Below are 18329 nucleotides of genomic sequence, written 5' to 3'. Positions count from 1 at the left end.
TACCTGGATAGGCACATGAACAGACGGGGTATAGAAGGATACAGCCGGTTGGTCTAGGTAGGACACGTGATCGGCGCAGGCTTGGAGGGCCGAAGGGCCTGTTCCTGTGCTGTATTGTTCTTTGTTCTTATTTTGTTCTTATTATGGTTAACTTCTCTAGCTTGTTGGGGAGTGGTGTGGCGGTGGTCAGGAGCAAGACAGGTTGGTCTAATGCCTGGAGGCCAGTGTTAACTTACTCTTGCAACCCAGTGGAGGTTGTTGGTCTTCTTCCTGCACTGGACTGCAGTCCTCCTGGTCACGCTGCCCAAACTGATGGCTGCTGCCACTGCTTCCCAGTTGGTATTGGCAACCGTGTTGCTGGTCCTCCAACCCCCCCTGGGGAGCAGGGTGTCCCGTCTCACATCCATGGCGTCCAGCAGCCTGGCCAGATTGGCAGATCCATGTGGTGCCACGGTCGTGTGCTGCCTAGGGGCTGTTTTGGAGGGAGCAGTTTATGAGCAGCTTCCCCTTATTAGCATGGAGTTGCCGTGCTTGGTCCAGGCAAATCAGCTGGCGAGACTGCCAGTTCTATCATGAAGCTTGTGGTGGATCATTTCCAGCACTAAGTCACGTTAAATACAGGCTGTGGTCTAGCCGGCTCGGCAGATGGGGAAACACCTGGGAAGTCGCACATCATACTTTCCCCATTAAATTGCACCCTTTGTCTTTGAATAGAGGAAATTGTACAGGATCATTTATTGCTAATATTAGCAGTTATTATGTTAGTCATTAAGGCTGCTCTGGGTGTTTTGGACTGACATTATGCTTTAATCTTCCCCATCTTCCTTCCTCTCTTTTCCATTTCTTTATCCACCTTCAAGATAGTAATATGCTACTGGAAGTGTGTGTGTGTGCTATTTCCACTACCAACATTAGATTGACCTAGATTTTACCAAAATAACAGCAATGTTAGTGTGTGTGCCATTATTAATGTGTAAATCATCCAGCAATGTGTGCCAAGGAAGAGACCACTCATGATGGACATTGCTCAGAATAGTTATCGGCTCACACTTTCAGCAACTTGCAGGGCAAAGTAATTTTGAGCTGAAGGATGACGAAAAAGGTCGATGCAACGGGGCACAGAACAAGATGCCGCCCTCCTGAAAATTTTGGGCCAAAATGTAAAGGAAATTAATTTTAGCCCTTCAAAAGCTTTCAGATCTAGGTTTTCAGGTTAGAGACATCAAATCACGGATCCCTTCCTATTGATCTCCAGGGAGGTTGCTGGTTAACAGCATTCTGAGCTTCTTGGCTTCCACTTAAACGCTGGCACCGTATGCCTTCCATGTTGTACTTGAAAGGTTTGTCAGAATTTGGGAGATGATAGTATTTATTTTGCTTTCCGGAGTGTTCACATTTAGAAATGAAGATAATGATAGCGCTGCCTTCCATCTTATTTCATCGTGTAACCCGACACACAGCTTGCAACAGGCTGTAATTGAAGCTGGCAATGCTTTAAATTTTGACGAACTTCTTCCCCGAGCTTCCGCAGAACGATTTTTGTACTCTTGTTAACACTGTAGGGTCAATGGATTCTGAGATCACAGCAACAATTGAACTACTGTGTGTGCATGAAATTTGTGCATCTGCAGCTTTTGCAAGTTGAATTCACAGTGCTGTTCTTGCGAGTGGCTATCCTGGTGTTTGGGCCGGTAATGTGAAAATCATATGGCTGGGTTATATGAACAGATGAAATAAAATGGGAGAACAAATGGCAAGTGGTTCACAGTGGCAGCTATTTATCTTTGCTGTCAGTGGTATTCAGAGTCAGGGAATGGGACCATCTTGATGGATAGTGTTCTCTGCCATAAGAGGCATATTTACTGCCCCACTTCCAAAAATAGGCCTAAAATATGAAGGAAGTATTATAGAGTGAGTGCTGCACTGGCCGAGATGTTGTCTTTCATACGGCATTTAAACCAAGGATCCTTAGGTGAATGTAAAAGATTCCATCTCAGTATGTCAGAGATAATTAAGAAGGGTTATCCTTGGTATCCTGGCCAATATTAGTTACTCAATCAACATTGCATAAACATTATCCTGTTATCAAATTGCGAGGGATTGTTGTGCGCAATTGGGTATAGAATCATAGAATCATAGAATTTACAGTGCAGAAGGAGGCCATTCGGCCCATCGAGTCTGCACCGGCTCTTGGAAAGAGCACCCTACCCAAGGTTAACACCTCCACACTGTCCCCATAACCCAGTAACCCCACCCAACACTAAAAGCAATTTTGGACACTAAGGGCAATTTAGTATGGCCAATCCACCTAACCTGCACATCTTTGCACTGTGGGAGGAAACCGGAGCACCCGGAGGAAACCCACGCACACAGGGGGAGAATGTGCAGACTTCGCACAGACAGTGACCCAAGCCAGAATCTAACCTGGGACCCTGGAGCTGTGAAGCAATTGTGCTATCCACAATGCTACCGTGCTGCCCATACGGCTTTTGTAACATAGAATATCTCATATTCTATGTTACAACAGTAACTACATTTCAAAATGTAAAGTGCTTTGGAGAGGCCCCATGATCATGAAAGGTTTTAGATTTTAATAGACAATTTTGCTGCCCCGTCCTGTTTCCCCATAGATATAGGCCGGGATTCACCATTCCAAATTCGCCCCACTACGGCTGCCAGCGAGATCGGAGAATTTGGCGCTTAGCCGAAATTCCATTCATTACAGCAGGAACAGAGAATCCCGCCGGCGTGAACAAACGGAGAATCCCACCCATGGACATTTGGTGTGTCGGAGCCAAAAAATGTGTTAGCATGAAATTACCCCCACTGATTTTCATTGCAATCTGTGTCACAATACAACATTTTCATGAGCAACTTTAAGCGCAACGGCAATCTAAAAATAGCAGACACAGGCAGTCCTCGACTTTACGATGTTGTAGTTATGATGAACGCCACTTATAAATTGACCACCTGTTTTGAATTTACAATGTCGGTTTTGACTTCATGATGCCACACCAATGCAGAAGTTCAAAGATTTATACGTGCGTATCGATGTTCTGCGTCACCTATCTCTCTGACTCAAGATATTCAGTTGCTGTTCTGACGCATTTTTACTTGTTGAATCTTTGTGTTTCCAAACTTCTTCTCAAAATTTATATTTTATAACAATTTATTGCTATATTACTTAAAAAACATACATTTATTGAGTACAGAATTCTGGATTATTTTGGTGAAAATAGGGTATCAGACCATGGTCCAGGAACTAATCCCCGATTTATTACACCGTTCTTATGGGACATTTCGAATTAAGACGCGGTTTTCAGGCACCAATTGTGTCGGAAGTCCAAGGACTGACTGTAATGGTTTTTTTAAATACAGAAATGAAGGGCGGGATCTATCGGCTGCATTTTGCCAGAACCGGGGAGACGCAGCCCATAGATCCCGGGAAAGGTCTCCCCTGGGATTCCCGACAGTCGTTATGCCTCGCGAGATCTAATCGGATTTCACAAGATATCACATTCTGTGTCCCGCCCCCCCCCCCCCCCCCCCCCCCCCCCTTGTATAATTGCACTTGTAGGACATTTCTATTATTCACTTTTTATATATAGCATACATTGGGTTGCAGCAAGGTGAATTCAGATAAAGATAAAAGAAATTAAACCGCAGTGCTTGGATGATATGATACAATTTCTCAATTAGTGCTCTGATTCCTCTAGGCAGCCAGCGGGCAATGTTCAAACAGGCAATGCGACACTGGGAGAAACACACATGTGTTACTTTCATCGAAAGAGCAAATGAAGAAAGTTACATTGTCTTCACATACAGGCCATGTGGGTAAGCAAAAGCTGCTTTTTTTTGTCAACAATTTGAATTTATTAATAGGCTGGACAAACTTGCATTAAGGTGCAAATTCATTGCGTTCTGTAATATTAACCCAGAGCATTATTTAAGCTGCTTAAAAGAAGGCCAGAAACTACAGAGTTTTCTTTGTGACAAATCTGTTCAGCAAGCATCAATTAGCCATTCTTCTTGGGATTTTCTCAGCGATAATTCCATTGCTACCACATATTCCTTTCTGTGTAGCTGAAAGGAAATATTTTTGGCAAGCTAAATGCTGCTATGATTTACTGTCAGCCATTTGTTGTTCTTTGCCTGAAATCATTGATCAAAAAGAGAGCATGAAATATAATTAATCACTATTGCAAATAGACTTGAATTTAAACTGCCACATGCACCTACACTGACTACATGGGTCATGGGACACAATGGCAGACTGGTATCATATGGATGGATACAAGCGTCACACTTAATAGGGATAACCTTTTCTGTACTGTGCTTGTCAGATGTAACTTTATGGCATTTTAAGCATTATACATATTTGAGAAAATGAATAATTCAAATCTAAATAATAAATCACTTCCATTGTGTACAAACTGGAAGTTAGAAAACTTGAAGTTTATACCCATGTAAATGTTAAAGTGAAAAGTGGTCACCTGAGGTTTGTGTTCCATGGGGGGAAACATTTTTTCTCTCTCTTTCTCACGTGCTTCATTTTGCTTAGCTTCATCTGGGAATGGAAGACTAATTATTTGGAGGAACCACCTCCTGTTTGTACAACTGATGTATTCAGTCAATTACACATGAACAAGTTGCAGAGCAAGTTTTTTTCTGGGCAGGTGCCATGGGCTTGTGCATACTGCAGCAACATCTGTTTGAGAAATCTCTGGGAGATGGTTCTTCCTCAATATCTGTTCCCACATGGACACAATTAACTTTGCATTCCAACTCCTACATGTGATTCCAGGAATTATTGTCCAGGAGAAATGATAAATGTAAGGTGTTTCCCTGCCAGTATTCTCTGTAGACTTGTGGGATTGTTACAGATCGCTGAAGCACAGCTGCATCATCTTAGTGTTTCTGATGAAGGGAGGCCTGTCCTAATGATTTTGTAACTCATATTGCAATGTTTAAAAAAAATAAATTTAGGGTACCCAATTCATTTTTTCTAATTAAAGAGTAATTTAGCGTGGACAATCCACCTACACTGCACATTTTTATGCTGTGTGGGCGAAAACCATGCAAACAGGGGGAGAATGTGCAAACTCCAAACGGACAGTGACCCAGAGCCGGGATCAAACCTGGGTCGTCAGCGCCGTGAGGCAGCAGTGCTAATCACTGTACCACCGTGCTGCTCTCCTATTGCAACGTTGAGGCACTGTGACATGGAGTGGGGCATCAGCACCAAATCCAATCATCCGCATGATTCTCTACTATCCAAAGCTACTAGAAGAAGAAGGGCTTGTTTTGAAGCCTGGTAAACAGCTAGAAAGAGGTCACAGATGTCTAGATGTTTTCCACTGTATGAATACCTTAATGTGTTGATAAAAGTTTTCTCTTTAGCGCTCCAGCAGAAGAATTGGCATTTTTATTTCCAAATGAATTAAATGTTTGTTTAAAACGATAGAGAAAGGGACATTAGGCAAATGTGTTTAGTGTTCATAGGCTAGTATCTTAAATGTGATTTCACGATCTGCCAGCTAAATAATAGGATCAATCTATACATTTTTGACTCTTTTCTGTACTCCTGAGGACACTTACCTTTACTAGATTTTGGTTGCATGATGTCAACAAACTATAACTTGACAAACTTAACATTCTTTATGTTGCTCACTAGGCAGTCAGTGCTGCAGGCAATTTTGCAATTGGTGCATTGTTGCCAAACGTGAACCTACCATCACCTGATGTACAAATACAGGCAATCCTTCCACAGGGTAGGAGAAGGAGCCATGGGACACAATTTAACCACCGTGTTGTGCCTGGCGTGGATCTGGGCGTGCCGGTTACATGACGGGAAGGCCAAAATCAAGATTCAAACTGGGCGCGAATCAGTTTTGCTATCTAACCAGCTCGCTCCGGATGGCGACTTCTGAATCATGCCCAAATATGGCGAGCATGTCATTAACCACAATTTGCATTAATTTCCATCTCATTAGCGAGATTGAAGTGGAATGTAATGGCCTCCCAGGAATTAACCAACTCCCCAGTGAGAAATCACGCAGGCGGCATAAAGCACGCCCTTTTAAAAATATGAAGCTGGTGCTGAGGGGAACTGAGGAGGTGAGAGTAGTCATTGCAATTTTGGGGCATGGAGCTAAGGGCATCGGAGCTGCTGCCCCACTGCTTGGGGAGAGGGGGGGGCGGGGGCACTCAGTGGACTGGGCTTGGTCAGGGACTGCAAGAAGCCTCAAGCTTCACTGCTGAAGACTATTGCTAATAAGGAATTGGTCTTGTTAGTAGTCAGAGCACTTACAGTGCCCCTATCAGGAGCAGCCCCTTTTGATTTGTCCCTACATTTGTTTACTTTGTTCAATTGGTTGAGCTTCTCGTGGGTACATGTGCCATATCCAAGACATTGATTATTGCATCGCATTTCAATCAAACTTTGAAGTCTGAACACTTTGCCTGCCTGAACTCCAGAAGCGCCAGTACCATAGAGACAGCAACCAACAATCAAAACACGCAAAATCTGGGCAACAACACTGGAATATCCTTGTGACAAAAGGGTGAGTGTGTGGATCAGGGGAGGACATATGAGCATGGTCTCCCTAATGTTCCCAGCAGTGGTCTAGGGGCTCATGATGTGGGTGAGTGTGTAGAGCGAGGTTCTCCAGCACAACCTGCTTGCTGGATGACACTCTGAGTGAAGGTGGGACACATAAGGGTGGGGGAGGCTTGAAGGATTTCAGGGTCCTGGGATGGAAACCCGAACTGATTGTCGGTCTAACTCCTTCCCCAATTCCTTACAGATACCAAAGTGAATGGTGGTGTTGGTTCCACAGAGCATGCCCTCGCTGTGCTGGTGACAGCCCAGGTGGCCAGATGCCGGAGAAGGCAGCAGCATCGCATAGGCTGGAGGTGGCACACCATGTGCAGGGGGCCACATGACACCCTGAAGACCTGGCTGCTCATCAGGCCAAGGAGGAACCCAGAGGGGGACGCCAGCGATGGCCCAAGGTGTACAGGCGTTGTTGGTCTTTCAAGGAGATGACATACAGCGTGTGCCGCAGGAGGCTCCGTCTCAATATAGAGAATTGCAGCACCTGTGCCACGCCCTTGTGGACTTGGCACCCCGTGGAGGAGGAGGATAGCCACTCCCGGTGGCCGTGAAGGTCACGACAGCCCGGAACCTTTAGGCAACTGGTTCATTCCAGGGCTCGAGCAGGGCCTTGCGTCACATTTCATAAGCTGCAGCCGACAAGTGCATCTGTTACGTCAAGGATGCCCGGTAAGGCCTTTGATAAGGTGCCTCACGGGAGACTGCTGAGTAAAATAAGGGCCCATGGTATTCGAGGCAAGGTACTAACATGGATTGACGATTGGCTGTCAGGCAGAAGGCAGAGAGTTGGGATAAAAGGTTCTTTTTCGGAATGGCAACCGGTGACGAGTGGTGTCCCGCAGGGTTCAGTGTTGGGGCCACAGCTGTTCTCTTTATATATTAACGATCTAGATGACGGGACTGGGGGCATTCTGGCTAAGTTTGCCGATGATACAAAGATAGGTGGAGGAGCAGGTAGTATGGAGGAGGTGGGGAGGCTGCAGAAAGATTTAGACAGTTTAGGAGAGTGGTCCAAGAAATGGCTGATGAAATTCAACGTGGGCAAGTGCGAGGTCTTGCACTTTGGAAAAAATAATAGAGGCATGGACTATTTTCTAAACGGTGACAAAATTCATAATGCTGAAGTGCAAAGGGACTTGGGAGTCCTAGTCCAGGATTCTCTAAAGGTAAACTTGCAGGTTGAGTCCGTAATTAAGAAAGCAAATGCAATGTTGTCATTTATCTCAAGAGGCTTGGAATATAAAAGCAGGGATGTACTTCTGAAGCTTTATAAAGCATTAGTTAGGCCCCATTTAGAATACTGTGAGCAATTTTGGACCCCACACCTCAGGAAGGACATACTGGCACTGGAGCGGGTCCAGCGGAGATTAACACGGATGATCCCAGGAATGGTAGGCCTAACATACGATGAACGTCTGAGGATCCTGGGATTATATTCATTGGAGTTTAGGAGGTTGAGGGGAGATCTAATAGAAACTTACAAGATAATGAATGGCTTAGATAGGGTGGACGTAGGGAAGTTGTTTCCATTAGCAGGGGAGACTAGGACCCGGGGACACAGCCTTAGAATAAAAGGGAGTCTCTTTAGAACAGAGATGAGGAGAAATTTCTTCAGCCAGAGAGTGGTGGGTCTGTGGAATTCATTGCCACAGAGCGCGGTGGATGCTGGGACGTTGAGTGTCTTTAAGACAGAAGTTGATAAATTCTTGATTTCTCGAGGGATTAAGGGCTATGGAGAGAGAGCGGGTAAATGGAGATGAAATCAGCCATGATTGAATGGTGGGGTGGACTCGATGGGCTGAATGGCCTTACTTCCGCTCCTATGTCTTATGGTCTTATGGTATGCCCAGGCAGCAGATTATATTAACTTTGAGCTGGACCAAGCCCACCTAGATGCCTGGCAATAGGGTTCTCCACCATCAATGGGATGGAGGGGCAGATGAAGTGAGTTCCAGAGGCCTGCGTCATCTGGCTCTGCCAGTCCTGCCAGCTTTCCATTATCTGCAGCATGGTGTCAATGCCCTCGGCGATGGCCCTTAGTGACTGGGCCATGCTCTGCAGTGCCTCGGCAAGGTCAACTTGTGTGTAGGACACTTGCCTCAGTAACTGGGACATGATGTTGAGGCCTTCCACCATGGTCGTCACAGACTGAGTCATGTCTTGAACACCACCACTCAAGATGCTCATGTCTTGCTCCAGGCTTTTCACTGCGGTCACCACCGCAGTGCTGGCCTTGGTGCCAAGCATTGTCGACATCATGTCCTGCGCCTGTAGCCTTTGGGAATCCTCCAACCGGCTATGCGCTCACTGGAATGTCGCTGACAACCCCTCCTGAATCTCATGGCTGTTTCCAAGATCTGCATCAGCTCTGGAATAACCTTGTTCAGAGCCTTGGCATCTGACCGGGCCTCAGCAGAGTCCTGGGATCCAGCAGACCTTTGACTGCTGAATCCCTTGGATATTCATGCCTCCACCTGATGTGCATCAGCAACTCTGTGTTGCCCACCCGATTGTGCCCCAGAAGCCTGTCCATTAATATTGTCCACTGAGGTGTGTGTCTCTGTGCTGGTGGAAGGTGGGGGTGATAGCTTTCATAGATTATCATAGAATTTACAGTGCAGAAGGAGGCCATTCGGCCCATTGCGTCTGCACCGGCTCTTGGAAAGAGCACCCTACCCAAGGTCAACACCTCCACCCTATCCCCATAACCCAGTAATCCCACCCAACACTAAGGGCAATTTTGGACACTAAGGGCAATTTATCATGGCCAATCCACCTAACCTGCACATCTTTGGACTGTGGGAGGAATCCGGAGCACCCGGAGGAAACCCACGCACACACGGGGAGGATGTGCAGACTCCACACAGACAGTGACCCAAGCCGGAATCGAACCTGGGACCCTGGAGCTGTGAAGCAATTGTGCTATCCACAATGCTACCCTGCTGCCCCGCTGTGACGTCTTGATGGTGGTCTCCTTGGAGCTCTCCTCCGAGGTGGTCTCTTGGGTGGTGGGGAGGTGGGGGGGGGGGGGAGACACGGTGGGGTGAACAACTCGGGAGGCCCTGGCCCCATCAGATGAAGATCCTGCGAAAGAATGGACATGTGGTCAGTGAGAGGGAAGGGTCATTTTATCTGACATGAACAACTCACTTGAGACAGGTCATTTGGGTGAAGGGGCAGTGGATCCGCACCTCTGCGGTGCAAACCAACCTTTCTGTCGGCGACTGCTCTCTCGTCAGTCAACCCCGCGATCTCCAGGGCCCTTTCCGCAAAGTGGGTGAGGACTTGGATCTCTGATACTCCGGCCATGTCTTGGACATTTCCCGCTTATTATGGGCTATCTTCTTCTATGAGGACAAAGAGATGGCTTTGTGAGCCACATGCTTGAAGGATCATGGAGTTCTATAGAACATAGAACATAGAACATTACAGCGCAGTACAGGCATTTCAGCCCTCGATGTTGCGCCGACCTGTGAAACCACTCTGAAGCCCATCTACACTATTCCCTTATCATCCATATGTCTATCCAATGACAATTTGAATGCCCTTAGTGGGAGTCCACTACTGTTGCAGGCAGGGCATTTCACGCCCTTACTACTCTCTGAGTAAAGAACCTACCTCTGACATCTGTCCTATATCTATCTCCCCTCAATTTAAAGCTATGTCCCCTCATGCTAGACATCACCATCCGAGGGAAAAGGCTCTCACTGTCCACCCTATCCAATCCTCTGATCATCTTGTATGCCTCAATTAAGTCACCTCTTAACCTTCTTCTCTCTAACGAAAACAGCCTCAAGTCCCTCAGCCTTTCCTCATAAGATCTTCCCTCCATACCAGGCAACATTCTGGTAAATCTCCTCTCCACCCTTTCCAATGCTTCCACATCCTTCCTATAATGCGACGACCAGAATTGCATGCAATACTCCAAATGCGGCCGTAGCAGAGTTTTGTACAGCTGCAACATGACCTCATGGCTCCGAAACTCACTCCCTCTACCAATATAAGCTAACACACCATACGCCTTCTTAACAACCCTCTCAACCTGGGTGGCAACTTTCAGGGATCTATGTACATGGACACCGAGATCTCTCTGCTCATCCACACTGCCAAGAATTTTACCATTAGCCCAGTACTCTATCTTCCTGTTATTCCTTCCAAAATGAATCACCTCACACTTTCCTGCATTAAACTCCATTTGCCACCTCTCAGCCCAGCGCTGCAGCTTATCTATGTCCCTCAGTAACTTGTAACATCCTTCCGCACTGTCCATAACTCCACCGATTTTCGTGTCATCTGCAAATTTACTCACCCATCCTTCTACGCCCTCCTCTAGGTCATTTATAAAAATGACAAACAGCAGTGGCCCCAAAACAGATCCTTGTGGTACACCACTAGTAACTGGACTCCAGTCTGAACATTTCCCATCAACCACCACCCTTTGTCTTCTTCCAGCTAGCCAATTTCTGATCCAAACTGCTAAATCACCCTGAATCCCATGACTCCGTATTTTCTGCAGTAGCCTACCATGGGGAACCTTATCAAACGCTTTACTGAAATCCATATACACCACATCAACTGCTTTACCCCAATCCACCTGTTTGGTCACCTTCTCAAAGAACTCAATAAGGTTTGTGAGGCACGACCTACCCTTCACAAAACCGTGTTGACTATGTCTAATCAAATTATTCCTTTCCAGATGATTATACACCCTATCTCTTATAAACCTTTCCACGATTTTGTCCACAACAGAATCACTGGTCTATAGTTACCGGGGCTGTCTCTACTTCCCTTCTTGAACAAGGGGACAACATTTGCTATCCTCCAGTCTTCTGGCAGTCTTCTATAGCAGGTTGTATAAGTGGGCACCACAACTGGACATGAAGGAGTTGTGCCGGTGGGTGCCATGGAGTGGTAAGGAGCAAGAACGAAGGTCGGATATACTGACAATCGTTCAGCCGTCCTCCTAGTCATGCTGCCCCTACTTACAATCGCTCAGCGGGCCTCCTAGTCATGCTGCCCCTACTTACAATCGCTCGGCGGTCCTCCTAGTCATGCTGCCCCTACTGACAATCGCTGCCACTGCCTCCCAAGCGGCACCAATGATACTGCTGCTGTTCCTCCGACCCTCTCGGTGGAACAGGATGTCCTGTCTCGCATCCACAATGTCGAGAAGCCTTGTGCGGTCGGCATCCCCAAACTGAGGAGCAAGTCTGTGCGCTGCCATATGCTCGTGTACTGACTGGAGTGAATGGTGAGGGAGTGTTCAGAAGCAGCCCCCACTTTGTTCACGGCGAGGTGCTGAGGTGCGAGTCAGGCAAATCGAATGGCAAGATAGCCAGTAATGGCAAGAAGCACGTGGGGGCTCTTTTCCCTGCACTAAGTGCCATTAAATACGGGCCGTGACCTCGCCAATGCGGCCGTCAAGAAATGCTACACCAATTGCCCCCAAAATGACACTCAGAAATGTTTCTGTTAAACTGCAGCCATAGTTTATTTTCATCTCATCCTTGTGTGATGAGGCCAGTTGTAGCACTTAAAATTGCTACTCTAGCAAAGATCGGATAACACAGAACAGAGCTGTGTAACATCGAACTACACTGGGCTATGCTCTCTCCCACTAAACTATGAAATTTGTTGATGTGTGCCCTATTCTCAGATGCCCAGCATTCCAATATGCGGTTGGCACGTACATAATCACTCCACAGTGCCGTGCCTGTCAAATTTTATCAGGCTGGGCTTATCCTTGGGTGTCTGGGTATACATTGGCAGCATGTAAAACAATTATTAAAACATTTAAATAAGGGCTTGTTCTCGGAACGTTTCCTAATATTGGCCTGCTCCAGCGCTGGGTTGCCACGTTTAAACCCCCTTAGCAATTTGTGGAGCTAATGGGCAGGAAAGATCCTTTTCAACAACATTATTTAAAGAGCTGATCCAATACCAATACCGTGCTGATTTGTTCCTTCAGACTGCTGGCTAACATCCAAACATTTATTGGTCTATCTAATGAATCTCACAACTTAAAAAAAAATTTAGATTACCCAATTCAATTTTTTCCGATTAAGGGGCAATTTTATGTGGCCAATCCACCTACCCTACATATATTTTGGGTTGTGGGGGTGAAACCCACGCAAACACGGGGAGAATGTGCAAACTCCACACGGACAGTGATCCAGAGCTGGGATTGAACCTGGGACCTCGGCGCCATGAGGCGGCAGTACTAACCACCGTGCTGCCCCTGAATCTCACAACTTATTCTGACCCAGGAGAAGAAGTTTTTGCTGGTGCTGAACTGTTTGTAGCTTCCTTCAAAGCATTGAGGTAGTGTGGTAGAACTGCCTTTGGATCTAGAGATCTGGAGAATTAGAGAAGACAGAACACAGTAGGAAAACTGTGAAAAGAAAAAGGAGGAGTGCACTGAGCAGGAGAATATATCCAAAGTGGATCTTCTGTGAGGCATTCTCGAACCAGAAATACTTAGAGCAGTACACCTTGCAAGTCTCTGCCCTGTTTCTTTATAGCAGCCATCATACAGTAATTCAGCCCCTGCCCTCTGGTTACAGGCTGGCTCACATATGATTCATAACTTGTCAAGAACTGGGGCACAAAACTGAAGAACGAGCTTACAGTGAGGGGATGTTGCCACCAGAAATATCAGTGAGCAGCCAGTCCGCATGCTCAAAATGTGCATCCACTGTCTAAATCATTCAAGAAGGGACCCTACAATGAAAACTGATCAGGGTCCTGTCATGTTGGGTGTTCCGATATACAAACGAACCCACACGGTTGTAGATGGTACAACTTTGTTTTATTATTCTGTATAATAACAACTGTTAACTTCGGGCTGTGGTTCGTACTTCACCAGTTAACCTGTGGACCCAGCCCTAGCACTATCTTAGAGAGGCACTCAGCACATGGTGTATGTCTGAGTGGCACGCTGTGAGCTCTGTGCTCTGAGCTATCTCCTGGTGGAATCAACGGGAACTGTGGTATTCCCTGTTTTATAGTGCGTGTGCTCTCACTGGTGATTGGCTGTGATGTTGCGTGTGTGTTGATTGGTCCGTCGACCTGTCCATCAGTGTGTGTGTGTGTGTGATGGCATCATGATGTGTTAATATGGATATCATGACAGGTTCCAGATTCATGGTCATCTGCATAACTTTACCATCATGAAGCACCAGCACTTACAGCAACTGGGCATCAAGAAGGGCAGCAGCAGTAGAAGGAGGAGCTGAAGTAGCCTTGACTACCAGTGTTCCTAGCTGCCAGAGCTCTCAAACAGCCACTCATCCAAGACCATTTCACCTGAACCACCTCAGGCACCATCAATAACCCAATAGTCGTACCATCATTGCTTTCACCTTCTAATTGCCTTCCTTATGTCCAGCCTTCAGCGTCATGACCTTCCTTTATTATAAATTCAAATACCAACATCAAATCCAGAATGAAGTGCATCTTAATTTCATCTGTGTCTAATAGTAGCAAGTATGATCAAGAGTCATCTTTGTGTAAGCTCTTAGTGTCTGTTTTTTTTTACTTCTTTGCCTATCCTGATGCGACTACAAAGTATTTCCCCAGAGATTGCAGCTTCAGATGTGGAAGACTGTTGACCTCCTATTGTGGAAACTACAAATGGCCATGGTGGATGACCTCAAGTAGCACTGGTCCTTGACCTCCCCACTTTAAACATCAACATCTCAGCATTCAACAATTGGTTGTATGACATTGACAAGGATGCTGGTGGAGTGGATGGCAGGGAAGCAGATATGCTGTCCTCCCAGCAGATGTCTCTCTCATGGAGGCAAGACCACAGCACAGCGTTCCCATGGCTGTGAATGAGAACAGAGTGATGTGATGCTCTAAAAGCCCCTGCCAAAACTAGCCCACAACATCAAGGTGGCCCTGTCAAGAGTTTCAGCAGATTCTCCATCAATGTGCACACCACTGTTGTGTTCACGGGGCTGACCACAAATCTCCAAATGTGCTTTACAGCCAATGATGTACTTTTTGAACTATAGTCACTGTTGTAATGTGGGAAACGATTCCAGGTCCATGTGATCATTTTTCATGTGTGAGGCTAAACCGTGAAGGGTATCCTCACAGGAGGTTCACAAAATCTCCTCTCTTAATCTAAACAAAAACCCCAGAGATATTGTATAAATTATGTTTCTGGAAATGATATAGGAAAAGCCTAGATCATTTGATGTTGTGAAGTGCTTTGGGATGTCCTGAGGTCATGAAATGGTGTCCGGTTCCCCAACAGCATTTCCTCTGGATGCTCTGGCTTCCTCCCACAGTACAAAGATGTGTAGGTTAGGTGGATTGGCCATGCTAAATTGTCTGTTAGCATCCAGAAACTTTTGGTGGGTATACTAGGTTACGGGAATAGGATTGAGGCGTTGGCCTAAGTAGGGTGCTCTTTCCAAGAACTGATGCAGACCCGATGGGTCGAATGGCCTCCTTCTACACTGTAGGAATTCTATGATTTATGAAGATGGGGTGGGATTTCCCGTTAGCCGAAGCCAAAATCAGGAAAGGCGTTTGTGCGGAGAATTGGTTCCGACAACAAAATCATGGCAGACGTCAATTTGGCACCAAATCGCAATGCTCCAGCACCTCGACAGCGGCGTCAATGCATTCCGGAATGCACATAAAGTAGACACCATTTGCATATCATTCGTGCGTCCAACCCGGTATTCTCCGGGCCTCCGCAATTCTCCGCCTCCACTGAGCTGAGTTCCCAATGGCGTGGTTCACACGTGCTTTTAGAAATCATGAAACCGGCATGGCGGCTGCTGAGGGAAAGAGAAGGCCTACGAAAGGAGTCCAACATCGCCATAGTTTGCTGACAGTTGTGCTGCTGGCCAAGGGGTTTCTGCCAGGGCCAGGGCGAGTATTGGGGGTGGCCGGAAGGTGGGCTGTGGGGTCGGGGTGGACAGGCAGGGAACACCATTGCCGCAGCCGGCAAGCCAGCCTTGCAGCTGTGCACACCACTAAAAACCCTCTTTGAACTTAGTGCCACAGGAATATAGGTGTCCTCCCACGGCACCCACCTGGGTGTCCTCTGTCCCCAGCCGACCCATCGGCTGTATGGGCGTGCTCCAGCACAACCAGTGCCATCTTGTTGGCTGGGATAAGTGTGTGTGGTGATTGTAATGTGTATATGCAGCTGCAGCTTGTCAGCCTCCCGAGTGTAAATCACGAACCCCGCAAATCCCGCACCGTTTTTCATTGGAATCGATTGTGTATCACGCGGCACAGGCGCTAGCCCCTCAACGGTAGCGGAATCTGTCCAGGAGCGGCGCTGGTTTTTCTGTCATAAAAGTTCACGGATTCTGCGTTGGCGTCAGCACTTAGTCTCAGAAACGGAGAATCCCGCCCATGGTATTTTAGCAAACATTTTACAATAAATGGGTTAATGGCCCATTGAAATAGCACACTCAGGAATTTTGATACAAACCAGTTAACTAGCACAATACGATAAACAGTACAATAAAAATAGCTCAAAGCAAACTCACATCCTACATGCCCTGTGCCTATGAGGGTAGGTGAATGATGTGTTCCCAGATATTTGCCAATGTTACCCTGAAACCTACCTATGAAGATGTGCACAATAAGGAACCATTAACAACTTGCTATATAAAAGAAGAAAGAAAGACTGATGTTTATATGGCATCTTTCATGACCTCAGCATGTCTCAAAGCACTTCACAACCAATTAAGTGGTCGCAATTTAAATATAGGAAATAAGGCAGTGTTGAATTTACGCACAGGAAGATTCTACAAAAGGCAATAAGCGAATGACCAAATAATATTTTTATGTGATGTCGATCGGGGGATTAATATTAGCCAAGGTGCAAAGAGAGCTTTCCTATGCTCTTTTTTGAATCTTTATTCGATTTTAACATTGTTTAACATTGATCTGGGAGGGCCCACAATTTTCATCTCATCAGAAAGACGGCACCTCCAGCAGCACAGTCCTTCCTCAGTGCTCTGTTGAAGTATCAACCGAGGATAGCACTCATGTCTTTGGAGTAGAATTTGAACTGCATTTTAAAAAAATCACTTTCCTCCTAGTCAGTTGGTAGCCTACCTACAGTAATATAGCCAAGAATATGACCCCAATGGAATAGAAAAACAATTTGCAACCATCCACTGTGTAAAGCTGTGCACCAGTGTTCCATTGTTGGACAGCTTTTATCAAAATTAATTCAACAAATCTTTTGACAGTATCTGTGTGATGGCTGCCAATAGCTTCAGGTACATGTTGTCAGGTGATGCCATTCATATTGATGGACTTATTATTGTGAATTAAATACTGTATGTTTAATATTGATTATTAGCAGTTTAACTATTGTTGATGATTGTGAACTACAGCTGCTGCTTTATGGTGTACGCATTGGCTCTTTCATGTAATATCTATTATGCTTCCCATGCATATGACCCAATTTTTTAAAATGCTGCAAAGTTTAATGCTCTAAGTATAGTGCCAAAGCTTAATCCTTGAAGATAAACAAATCTGTTGATGACAGTTTGAACTGGGTGTGCACGCTGTACAAATAAAACTAATGGCATTTATGTTTGACAGGTGCTGCTCTTATGTGGGTAGACGTGGTAACGGTCCTCAGGCAATCTCCATAGGCAAAAACTGTGATAAGTTTGGGATCGTAGTTCATGAACTGGGCCATGTGATTGGATTTTGGCATGAACACACAAGACCCGATCGAGATGATCATGTGACCATCATTAGAGAAAATATCCAGCCTGGTAAGGTTCCATACGACAAAGAATTTGTGTTCTTGTTGATATATGGTTGTAGTTTACGAATAATCAGCTGTATTTATTTCCCATTAGCAGTCCAAAACTCCGGCCGGGATTTTCCATCTCTACTACTGGCGGTCATTGTTGTGGGTGGGACAGAAAAATTTGGAGAGCCATTGACGCCTAACGGCTGTACGAATTTTCCTGTCCTGCCGGTCATGGTGTCCTCTGTTTGTCAGGTGGATGTATTATTAAATAGACGTTTGTAAAAAGAGTGGTGGCACTGTGCACAAAGTGAAAAGGATGCAGATATGCTCTTCTGTTCAATTCAGTTCAGTTCTCGGTCTAAATGTCACCTGGCACAAAGAGATTGGAGTTCAGTGCATTTTGCAAGGAGGAAAAGATTCAATTTGTGCCCTATCTGGGTGGTGTCCGGAGGCTGGGCAAAGATAATTTTGGCAGCAGTTTTGCAGCAGGTCGCCTGTCCACCCGTTTGGCAGAAGAGACAGGATTCTAGGAAACGTCAGGTAAAAAGGTTAAGGAGATAATTTGCGAACTTCAAAATAAATGTACGTGCAAATATTCATAAATTGTAATCTGTCCATTGTTTTACAAAGTATTTCTGGCTCATCAGGTACTGAAGGTGTCAAGTAACTGAGGATAAGGCAGGAAGCTCTCAGGTTCAGCATTGGTGTTGCAAGGTCTGAATTATTTTCAGGTGCAGCTCATTAGGAGGGTGGGAGATTGCCTGACTGTCACACTGACCTAACCATCAGGTCAGGCCTGGGATTAGGTAGGCGGGGTAGTACCGGCTGGCAACACCCCACAGTATTTACGTGAGCCAGGAGGAAGGATTCTCACAAAGGAATTTTAGGACCTTTCCTGAGCTGCTCTCAGTAGCTTCAATTGGAACACTGGTTAGGCTGCACAATTCCTAGAACGGGAGCAAATTG

The 18329-nt window shown here is 46.0% G+C and overlaps 1 protein-coding gene across 2 annotated transcripts in view; it reads left to right on the top strand.

Annotated features, from left to right (window-relative positions):
• The window catches only part of LOC140408560 (tolloid-like protein 1), a 537833-nt gene that overhangs the window by 216917 nt on the left and 302587 nt on the right, over positions 1-18329 (top strand). For both annotated transcript variants that reach the window (XM_072495934.1, XM_072495936.1), the window contains exons 6-7: positions 3717-3834; positions 17204-17382. In XM_072495934.1, coding sequence (XP_072352035.1) covers positions 3717-3834; positions 17204-17382 — 297 coding nt within the window. The remainder of the gene's footprint in view (positions 1-3716; positions 3835-17203; positions 17383-18329) is intronic.

Source organism: Scyliorhinus torazame, chromosome 3, assembly GCF_047496885.1.
Source record: "Scyliorhinus torazame isolate Kashiwa2021f chromosome 3, sScyTor2.1, whole genome shotgun sequence".
Taxonomy (NCBI): domain Eukaryota; kingdom Metazoa; phylum Chordata; class Chondrichthyes; order Carcharhiniformes; family Scyliorhinidae; genus Scyliorhinus; species Scyliorhinus torazame.
The sequence above is the reverse complement of the archived record's forward strand: the minus strand, read 5'-3'. Positions and strand labels throughout refer to the sequence as shown.